Source organism: Martes martes (assembly GCF_963455335.1).
Source record: "Martes martes genome assembly, chromosome: 3".
Lineage (NCBI taxonomy): Eukaryota > Metazoa > Chordata > Mammalia > Carnivora > Mustelidae > Martes > Martes martes.
In genome coordinates this window covers 56564751-56576355 of record NC_137890.1, presented here as the reverse complement: position 1 = coordinate 56576355, position 11605 = coordinate 56564751, and the positions used below count along the sequence as shown (strand labels likewise).

Here is an 11605-nt window from a genome sequence, read left to right as displayed (position 1 = left end):
TGAGGGCTTCGCGTTGATACAGTCCCATTCACTCAGGCACAGACTGATTCGGATCTCACCCATGACCTTGATCAGCTCCCAGGTCCAGTCCAGAACGGCACATGGCATGTAGTTGTCTGGTCTCCTTGGGCTCCTTCAATCTCACACATGTTGAACCATTTGAAAAGTATGCAGACAACGTGACAGCTTACCCTTTAATATTCCAGCATGTTCTAAAAATAAGGATGATGAACAGTTAGCACACCAAAGGAAATTAGTAACAATTCTCTAATACTCTCGTACTAGTCCATATTCGTTTGTTGTTCTCATGATGTCATTTTGTAGCTAATTTTCCATCCAGCTTCTAACCGAGTTTCAGGACACTGCATTTAGCCATTATTTCTCTTTAGCCACCTTTATTCTAAAACTCCACTGTCCAGCATGGTAGCCACTCCCTCATGTGGCTATTTAAGATTTAATTTAAATTAATTAAAGTTAAAAATCCAGTTCCTCAGGGCGCCTGGGTGGCTTAGTCAGTTAAGCATCGGCCTTCGGCTCAGGTCATGATCCAGGGTCCTGGGATTGAGTCCCACATTGGGCTCTCTGCTCAGAGGGAGCCTGCTTCTCCCTCTGCCTGCCACTCCACCTGCTTGTGCTTTCTCCCTCTCTGTGTCAAATAAACAAAGTCTTTAAAAAACGATCCAGATCCTCAGACACACTAGCTACGTTTCAAGTGCTCAGTAGCCACATGTGGCTTGTAGCTACTACACTGGACAGCACAGGCTTAGAACAGTTCCCTCCACCCAGAAAGATCTGTTGGACAGCATTGGTCTAGAATTTGTCTTTCCTATTTTTTTTTTCTGTGGCATTGACTTTTCCCTCCAATGAGAACAGTTGTGGTTTAGAGCAGGACTTCTTGACTTAAGTATCACTGACTCTGTTGAAGGGCTGTCCTGTACATTCTAGGACGTTCAAAAGAATCACTAGATGCTACTGGTGGCTCCCCAGTTATGACAACTGGAAATATCTCCAGATATTTCCACATATTCTTAAGGAATCCCCCCTGGTCGAGAACACCTGGTTTAGGATGCGTCGTTTAGCTCTGTTTTAATTAAAGGACTGAAGAAACCAAAGAGAGAGATCATTTATTCTGTATCGATAGTATAGTACTTAGTAGAAAGTCAATGAGATTTGATGAATGAATGACCGGACATTGAAATTTTAGGATTGTAGATTTTAGGAAAAGATGAATTACATCAGGAAAATTTATTGGTCCCATCTGTCCCCCTTTTTCTTCCGATCCTGCTAAGTTTGATCAGAAACGTAGAGTGGAAGGGCCAGAGCATACCTTCCTTTCTGCCCATTTTATATAAAATGTATCAAGGCCCTGTCACAAGCCAAAAAATACTCATCATCTGACAAATCAGAAATCATAATCCAGGGTAGGAAATAGACACATACAACTGACTTCTCAAGATTTGAAATTGAAGAACTCAGCCATAAACATTAAGCATTTAACGAGTTCTTAACAAGAATTTGTCAATCCTAGTTGTGTGACCTTATAATTGAACCTGGTTGTTTATGATTCCGTATTTGCAGATTTACCTACTGGATAAAATTTATTGGTGGTCACAGAATCATTACTCATGGTGTTTTCACAGTCATGCCCAGAAATGCACAAAGCACCAAAAATTTGAGTTGCCTGAAATTTGAATTGCCTGAAGCACACATTTCCAGCTGAGAGCAGTGCTCTGCCTTCGGTTTTCTCTCTCATACTGTGAACAAGGCCTTCTCATGGTTTATCGAATGGCTTTTTTATTTGTTACAGCTTTGCATTTTTTTGTTGAAGAGTTAGCTATTTAAAATATCCCCCACATATGGTACTGAAGTGCTTCTAAGCACGAGAAGGGTATGATTTGCTTTATGGAAAATATACATGCATTAGATAGGCTTCATTCAGGCATGAGTTACAGATAGTGCTGTTGGCCCTGACCAAGGATATAACAAAAATATAACAAAATAATATATTGTTCGCAATGAATATGTAAGGTTGTTATTGTTGGTTTAGCGTTGATAATATATATAAGGCTGTTAAAAATAAATTATAACAAAATACATTAGATATGGTGTTTTTAAACAGAAAACACACATAAAACAGGGTTATATATTGACCGGTTGGTGAAAATGGTACCAGAGGGTCACAGAAGCCTAAACTTGTTTTTCCCTCAGGAGCATATGTACCTGTTTTGATAAATTCGGTGTTCATGGCACCTTTATAGAACATAAACTATTGTAAATAGAATCAATGGGTTCGACCGGGGTCTGAGGGATAATTTGGGCAAGCGCAAAGGCATTAGCTCCTCACCCTTTCCCTCCATTGCATGCGGCAGAGGGTGAGGGGGCTGTGATGGCCAAAAGCTGGAGCTTCAGGCCAGACATGGGTGGGAACCCCACTAGCCTGCGCTCCGTGTGTCTCTTCATTCCCTGTCTGTGCTCTCATCAGTGAAATGGGACGTAATAGCCCGTGCCTCTTACTGGTTCGAGCAGAGAATGACACAGTGTAGGTGAGAATTTTAACCAGAGCGTGACACAAAGTCAGTGGTCAGTAAAGGATAGCTCCCGCAGTCACTCGGGCCTGGTTTATTGATTGATTGATTGGTTTTATATTTTATTTTATTTTTGTAAACATACGTGCAGAAGCATATAGGACTAGCAATGTACTTAACTCATTGAAAGCTCAAGTCATTCAAGTAATGTCTCCTTTCATTAAAATACAAGCGACCTTGTTTATTCTGGAAGCTGGGGCAAGGAAACTAGATTTAGAATCTTCGGCGTACCAGGTGCTGTGGTAGCTGCTTTGCCACCCATCCTTTCATTTAATCTGATGATGATGATATCACCCTCGCCCATCTTAGACGCCAAGATTGAGGGCGGAACACTGGGGAGACTTAACTGAGTGGCTGTCTTCTTCTTAAACTGGGTGGCGGGTACACAGGGACTTGATGCATTTGTCCCTACACCTTTTGCTTGCCAATATATTTTGCTAGATATATTTCAGAAAGCAATGCATGCTCATTTGAACAAATTAAAAAATGCAAAAGAATGAAAAATCCTTTCTCCTGCCCTCTGAAAGTGTTCACTTTTGGCTTTTTGGTGGGGATCCTCTTGGACTGTGTATGTGTGTTTTTAGAAGCAAAATCACGGGGCACCTGGGTGGCTCAGTGGGTTAAAGCCTCTGCCTTCGGTTCAGGTCATGGTCCTAGGGTCCTGGGATCGAGCCCCACATTGGGCTCTCTGCTCAGCAGGGACCCTGCCTCCTTTCTTTCTGCCTCTCTGCCTACTTGTGACCTCTGTCTGTTAAATAAAAATAAGTAAAATCTTAAAAAAAAAAAAAAGAAGCAAAATCACGACGGCAGTGTAAGCATCTAGAACTGGATGTCCACTGCCCACACTCATCCATGCATCCGTAGACTCTCTGTCATTTCATTGTTGAGGGCACTGTGCTTGTCTAGCTGGGTGCTTCTTAATGTATGTTCAGATTGCCGTAACGTACTGTAATGAGCACGTGTGTCTCCACGTGCACCTGTTAGCATTTGTGTCTGGTGTCACAGAAGCAGGAGTCCTGCTACACATCGAAGAGTTAAAGTATCATGGAAATGTCCTCCTAGAAAGTCCCTTCAGGTCAGCCCTGAGAGTGAGTGTCCGCCCCTCTGCCCCTCGCTGGCCCTGGGTCCTCTACCTCTGTGACGGTCTCCTGCAACACCAAGCATTCACTCTTTCAACATGCACATCCTTGTTGCTGAGATCGTTTCTCACATCATTCCTGGTCAGCTGCACTCCCTGTTTCCGTGTATTGCCTATTCCTGTCCTTGCTGCGTCTCTATAATGTGTTTGCCCTGGGTTTATCCAGGAAGTCTTCGGGGTGCTGCTCCCTAAGGTGTCCTTAGCGTGCCTGACGATTTACCAAGCACTTTCCGTAGGTGTGATAGCCCATAACCTGGTCCTAAGCTGCTTTTTATAGCTTCAGGATAGTTAGCTTGAAAGGGTTCGACCAGCCCTCAGGCTCCTGGTGGGTGGGAGGGAGAGGGTAGACTCCCACCGATTTCTGGACTCTAAACCTTGTGTTCTTTTGCCTATACTGCCGTTTACAATGCTTGTCTTCCAAATTCAGGAGTATTTGGGGCGGCTTTCTCTTTTTCTGATGCCTGTTTTTGGAAAGCAGCACTCCTGAAGGGCCATATAATACACAGCCTCTAGCCCCTGCTGGAGCTTTCTCAGAGGCTATGAGGGCGAGTACGGTGTTAGCAGCACAAACCCAGCCATCTGGGTCTTGAACCTCACTGGGAATGGGAAGCGGTGGAGGGAGGGGGTGGGGGGGTGGGCAGAGGGCAGTGGGTTTGCCATTTGCCAGCCAAGGTGAGGCGTGCTCACTCAACTTCCTGTGGGCTCTTGCAGAGTTTGTGAAGCGGCTCCGGTACTGCGACTACCTGGGCAAGTACTTCTGTGACTGCTGCCACGTCTACGCAGAGAGCTGCATTCCTGCGCGGATTCTGACCACGTGGGACTTCAGGAAGTACTACGTCAGCAATTTCTCCAAACGGCTGCTGGACGGTCTGGGGCCCCAGCCCGTTTTCAATCTGCTGAGCATCGGCCACGGCCTGTACGCCAAGGTCAAGGAACTGGACAGAGTGAGGGTGAGCACCGGCCTCGGTGGGGGAGGCGGGGCCGCTGATGCCAAGGGACCTGCGGCCTCCAGTACACCTTGCAACCTTGCACCGTCTCAGGGGACACAGCCGGACCCTTCAAAGGGCAAGTTTACTGCCAGCTGCTGGAGCTTTAGCTTCAGGGCCTTTCCAAGACCCGGTACCAAATTCCCTATGTAGGCATCGTTTTGCATTTATCACATAGATTTTGACATTTATTTATTATTAGTTTTTAAAATAAAATTATGTTTAAGGTGTAGAGCATGATAATATGATGTTCAATAAGTGAAATAATTACTGGTCAAGCTAATTAGCATCTCTGTCTCCACAGTTGGGGGTGTGTGTGTGTGTGTATTGGGAGCACCTGAAATGTACTCTCTTAGCAAGTTTCCAGTGTTCAATACAGTATTATTAACTATAGTCCTCAAACCATATATTAGACCTGTAGACTTATTCATTCTACATAACTGCACCTTTGTTCCCTTTGGCCAGCATCTCCCCATTTGCCCCACCTCCCTGTCTCTCAGGAGCTCTGTTCAACTCTCTGCTTCCATGTTTTTGACTTTTTTAAGATTCTACGTGTAAGTGAGACCATGCAGTTTTTTTCTTTCTGTGTCTGTCTGATTTTACTTAGCACGATGCCCTCCAGTTTCATCCATGTAGCCACAAAAGGCAGGATCTCCATCTTTCACACATAGTTTTGTGCCTTCCTCAAAGAAGGTCCCCAATGGTTGTGTAAGTCTCGGGCTTCACACAACTTAGGTTTCTAGTGGACTCAGTCATGAACCCCTGCTATATAGACTGTTTGCTTCAAAGGTTTGTCTTACAGAGTTGTAGCATTTCGAAGTTAGAACTAACATTTAAATTTGATTTGTACATTTCCTGTGTCATTGATCACATTAACCTCTCCCCCTGTTTGGCGTCTCACATTAGGAAACCCGGGAACAACTTTTTCATATCAAGAAGCTGTTGAAGACCTGCAGGTTTGCTGAAAGGTACTGATGTTGGCTGGGCCAGGCCATGCCTGAGGTTGGGAGGGCTGGGGGCCTCTGCATACCTACACACACCTGCCAGTCCCTTGTGTGCCACCTGCTCCCAGCTCCTCCAATCCACAGGGCCCCTTAGCACAGCAACTCTCTCGGGCCTCTTCTTGATGATCCAGTCCCTGTCGTTAAAGTTGCTGAATCTTCTGGCTCACTAGTAATGAACTTAATGTGTTAGAAGAATCGGCCAAAACAAGGATGAAATAACTCCAGCCGGTGGCCTTACTGTGATTACTGTTGTTATTTTAAGTTGTGACCAAACAAGCATAACAAAATATACCATCTTAACCATTTTAAGTGTACAATTCAGTGGCATTAAGTACATTCACATTCTTGTCCAACGGTCACCACCATCCATCCACAGAATTTTTTCTCTTGCAAAACTGAAACTCTGTATCTGTTTAGCAATAACTCCCTCCTCCCTCGCTCCTCCTGCCCCTGGCAACCACCATTCTCCTTACTGTCTCTATGGACTCACTCTTCTGCGTGACTCATGGAAGTGCAGCCACAGAGTATTTGTGCTTTTGTGACTGGCTTATGGCACTCAACATAATTTCCTGGAGGTATGCCCATGTTGTAGCATGGGTCAGAATTTCCTTCCCCTTTTAGGGCTGAAAAATATTCCATTATATGTACCTACTGCATTTTGTTTACCCGTTCAGCCACCTTGGGCTGCTTTCACCTTTTAGTTGTTGTGACTAGAGGTGCTCTAAGCAGGGGTGTATCGATGGCCTTTTTAAAAAATCCCTGATGGAGGGCGTGTCAAACCGTCATTGCTGTTTAGTACTTTATAGTATCATGTGGTGTTAATTTTGGTATGGTTCTCTTACTGGTAGATTTTTAATCTAATAGATTTTAGTATCTTTATATTAAGATAGATTTTAATATCTCTATAGGTAGTATACTATCTTTATACTCTATAGAGTATACTATACTCTATAGATAGTAAACTAGATAGATTTTAATACCTTATAGATACTTGGATTTTTAATACCATTTGTTGTTTAAAAAACTGGGCTTTAGGTGAATCTCTATGCACAACCATAATATGTCCTTAGAATAAAATTCTAGCGGTGGAATTTTGGGGAGCCATGGCATAAAGGTATAGGCATGAATTCAATGACAGAGATAGAATTTTTTAAGTGAGAAAAGAGGTTACTTAAGGGGTTAAGATTATTTGTTATAATAGACAGGATCATAGTTTTAAAAAAATTGTTTCGTTTTATTGTTTTTTTTAAGATTTTATTTATTTATTTATTTATTTGCCAGAGAGAGAGAGAGAGAGAGCACATAGTAGGGGGAACAGCAGGCAGAGGGAGAAACAGGCTCCCCACATCAAACCCGATGTAGGACTCGACCCCAGGACCCTGGGATCATGACCTGAGCAGAAGGTAGATGCTTACCTGACTGAGACACCGAGGCGTCCCAAAAAAATCATTTTGTTTTAAAGCTGCTTTCAGTTTCTGATCTTTATTTAATGATAATGTATTGCCTTTGAATTAAATTTCTTGGGGAGGAGCATGTCTCCTGTGGTTATTTGGCCTTAAGCTCTACCTCATGGCAGTGGTATGACAGATTAACTATGTCTCAGGCTGTCAGTTTTCTTGCCTGTAACATATAACAATCCCCATAATTATTACTGTCTACCAAAATTTCTTGAGTATCCATTCTGTGCTTCAGATAAAAAGTCTGTAGGACTCATGTTATATCCAGGGAGAAAGCACAAACCTCTTATTGCCAGATCATGTGTTAGACACATACACATGGTGCCGCTCAGAAGAGGCAACAGTTAGGTCCCATGGGGCGGGGCAGGGAGGAGGGCCACAGAGCTTCCTGGAGAAAAAAACTGAGTTTAAAGAGCAAGTCAGACTGAAGAAGAAGTGTCAGGGGTCCCCCTCCAGAAGAAGCAGCGTGAGCGAGCATCTCAGGCTGGATGGAGAATTCAGCACAGGTTGGCGTGATTGGAATGTCAAGTCTGGCGTAGGCAGTGGCTGGCTCAGGAATGAGTGTGTGGCGCTACTCACTGATTTAGGGAATTCAGAAGGAGATAGATAGGGGTTGGAGAAAGATGCAATCTGTCTGTGACTGCTCTTCAGACACACAGGTGGCTACGATGAGCTCACAGTTGGATGCTTGGGTCTTGGGCTCGGTGCTGGACTCCTGGCTGGGGGAGTCATGCACCTGCTTATGAGCAGTGATCCTCCTGCTGGCCAGACAACAGTCAGCAGGCAGATGGACTTGAAATTGAGCTGGAATGAATGAGGTCGTCTTTTTTTTTTTTTTAAACTCAGTACACGTTTTTAAGACTTGAAAAATAAATGTGCAGCTGTCTTTTGCTGAGTACCTCCATGGGCAGACTGCAAGAGATATGTTTTTCTGCTGGCTCAGCTTTTTGAAATCCGCTTTTAGGGAATTTGGGGTTTCTGGCTTCCAAACAAACTTGCAGAATGTCAGATGGTGAGTCAGGTTCACTTGCTCTTGGGCTTTTTTTTTTAACTGAGTTAAAAAAACAATCAAGTGTGAGTGCCAGAGAAAACCCCCGCCTGCTCAGCCTCCTTGTGTCACGGCCTCTGTGTGGGTGGCTGTCTGAATTCCTCTTTGTTTCCTCCCTGGCAGCGCGCTAAAGGAGTTTGAGCAGGTGCCGAGGCACCTGACTGATGAGCTCCACCTGTTCTCCCTGGAGGATCTGGTCAGGGTCAAGAAAAGGCTGCTGGTGCCCTTGCTCAAGGACATTCTAAAAGCTTCCCTTGCGCATGTGGCCAGCTGTGAGGTAAGGCTCCCCTGGGACAGATGGGTCCCTGAGCTGTCCCTTACACTTCAGGGCCTGGGATGGGTGTTCTGCACCTTACCTCATTTAACCACCACTGACCGTGAGGGAAGTGCGGGGAACACTATTTCCAGATGAGGGAAATGAGGCTCGGAGCTATTCGGTAACAGCCAAGATCGTCATGCTGGCCCCCGGCAGGGCTGGGAAAGCAAGCGTGGGCCAATCAACTTCTTCGTGTCAGGGCCAAGCCCTGCTGGGGGCCTTGCCTGACTCCCATCTGCCCGGACCTGCCAAGGACAGCCATGTGGACTCAGGATCCCGGGGACTAGGAGCTCTGTGTCTGCATGAACTCAAAAATTGTGGAACAGCCCTCAGAAATAAGAGTAGATCATCTGAAGTCCCACGTATAAAGTCATGCTCTTTCCCTGGTGTCTCGAACTAAATCTGTCCAGGCAAAACAGAGGCACACGTACCGTTCACATCTGTTTACTCCACTCTAGCGAGATCTAGCATCCTGGTCCTTCTAGAGGCCGGGATGCCAGACACTTAACGACAGAGGTTTATAAAGTTCTATGAAAGTAGTAATTTGGCTTCTCCATCAAAAGAATCGTTGCCAAGGAGGATTTTAACTTTTTGGCCCTTTCTCTTACAGCTGTGTCAAGGAAAGGGCTTCATTTGTGAATTTTGCCAGAGTACAGCCGTCATCTTCCCCTTTCAAACTGAGACATGTAGAAGATGTGCAGGTATCTTAATAACTTCATAATGCACGCTTGATAATAGCTTAATAATGGAAGCGCACAATGAGCTTAATAGCAGCTTAATCATTTAAGCACATTGTTGTTGGAAGTATAATGGTGCTAGTGCATGCGTGTATGTAGGGTAGGACCTCATGGAGTTTTGGGTGCATGGGGAAGAGAATTTGGGTGAGGTGGGGATGACGGGGGACATCTCCCCATACAGGAGGGAAGAGTGGTTCCCCTTTTGCCTATGGCCCAGTTCCTTCCCACCAGGGCAAGCTGTAGCCACTGCCCCAGTTTTAGAATTGGACCACTGTCATGTTTAAGGCTGAGATGCTGTCCCTGGCCCCTTTTGCACTCCAAGGGCAGTTTGAGTCATCATCATGGAGACCATGTAGCCCAAAAAATCTAATGTGTTTACTACCTGGCTCTTCATAGCAGAGATGCTCGACTTTGTTAGACTGTCTGTATTGATGCTTGAGGAAATCCCGTGACCTCTCAGCTCTTTCTTGGGAGAGATCTGACCATGCATTCTGCCTTTACCCTTGATAAGAGCCATTCCTCCCCTTTACCACTCCAGCACCAACTCCCCGAACCCTTCAGGCAGGATCACAGGAGAGGCTCCCCAGCAGAGAAACTTCATAGCACGGATCTGTGTGCAGAGAGCTCACTGGGGTGTGATGTCAGGCTCAACACCCGTCAGGGTGTGAAGTCAGCAGGACTCAGCACAGGAGGAGACTGTGTTCATGGCACACTGGGGACTTTAGAATCTGTCCGTTCCAACCTGCCTCATTTCTTGTTGGACGACTGATTTCTGGACCCAGACCATGTCTCTCCCCAGGGTGGGGATGAGCATTTGTACGTATGTGAGAAAACAAGATAGGCTGCTTGCTGATGGCTGTCCTCCTGCTCTAGGGTGCAGAGCGTGCTTTCACAAGCAGTGTTTCCGGTCCTCCGAGTGCCCCCGGTGCGCGCGGATCACAGCTCGGAGGAGACTTTGGCAAAGTTTACCTTCTGCAGCAACATGATGCCTGAGTATTATGGAAAAGACTGTTCAACATGCCTTAGAACACCAATTCCTGTCTATCATTGATCAGATTGTTGCAGATGTTGAGTACTGTATATTGGGGAAAAAGTGGCCAATATTTTTTTTATTATATATATATTTAATGTTTTTAAAAGAATGCACTTTTTTTGGTTATTAAGCATAGGTTTGTTACTGGTGGTTTTGTTTACAAATGTTCAGTGTTTTTGCTGCTGCTGGTTTTTTTTATGAGTTTTTTTGATCTTCAATCGTATTTGAGTGGTTATATGTAGCTGATATTGGAGCCTATTTTTGTATGAATTGTAACTGACAAGACGAATGACTCCGTTTGTCTTTCTCTCAAGCTTGTTTTGTGAAACGGATTGGTACTCTCAGTGAACAAAAATGCAGCCTGCGATCTGTCTACTCCCGGGTTTTTTCCGACTTAAGTGCCGTTTCGTAATTATATCCGTTTTGTAATCGTGTTATAGATTTCCCTGCTCCAGGGTGGGCAGAGAGAGCACACGTTACTTCCGCAGGTGCACCCATTTTAAGACCAGCTGGAGTTGCTCAGTGGTGCCTGGAGTTGCTATCTGAAGCAGGTGCCTCTACGCCGTGCCCCCAGAGACGCACAGACCCGCGAGGCACTTGTCATCTCTCTTCTAAACACTGAGGCAGAGATGCGCGGCTGGGTGGAACTTCATCCCTGCCCTTTAGGATTTTGTCTTATCAGTATAAAACTGAACATAAGGTATTTACAGACTTAAATCGTGGGAAACTACTGTTAATGAACAATGTGATTTTAGGAATAATAAAATCATAGACATCAGTTAAAAAGACGAGGCAAATTGCTAAACCGTTACGAATTTATTTTCCCTATATTCTTTTATTTATATGCTTTCTTGAGACACGCGATTCTGTTTTTGTTTGTTTGTTTGTTTCCCTTCTACCTCCTGTATACTCTTTCCTACTTGAGAAGGGTCCTGGCCCTGGGTCCCTTTCCAGCACATCTTTGGTCTGGAGCATGAGGGTCCTATCCCCCCGGGACCCACAGGCCCTAACTAAACCTATTCCACATGAACTTCTCAAACAGGAGGGGCAGGCAATAGAGTGGTACTGGTTGTCCCCAAACCCCACCCAGTCGTGTGTGTGTGTGTGTGTGTGTGTGTGTGTGTGTGTGTTGTATTCAGTAGGATAATATTGAGCAAATGAAAGAAATGAGTGTGTCTACCAATCCTACCAATCTCATCCTGTCACTTGTTTTCATATCCTAGATGCACCTGGGACTGTGCTCTCATTTATTGTTTAAGCCAGGCCTCTCTCTCTTTTTTTAAGATTTTATTTATTTATTT

At 44.9% G+C, this 11605-nt stretch overlaps 1 protein-coding gene across 1 annotated transcript in view; it reads left to right on the top strand.

Annotated features, from left to right (window-relative positions):
- RUBCNL (rubicon like autophagy enhancer) overlaps positions 1–10257 on the top strand; it is a gene marked incomplete at both ends in the record, with an annotated part of 23080 nt that extends 12823 nt beyond the window's left edge. The window contains 5 exons of the mRNA XM_080797851.1: positions 4435–4673; positions 5616–5677; positions 8342–8495; positions 9145–9235; positions 10145–10257. Of these exons, the coding sequence (XP_080653977.1) occupies positions 4435–4673; positions 5616–5677; positions 8342–8495; positions 9145–9235; positions 10145–10257 (659 nt within the window). The remainder of the gene's footprint in view (positions 1–4434; positions 4674–5615; positions 5678–8341; positions 8496–9144; positions 9236–10144) is intronic.
- Between the last annotated feature and the right edge of the window lie 1348 nt (positions 10258–11605).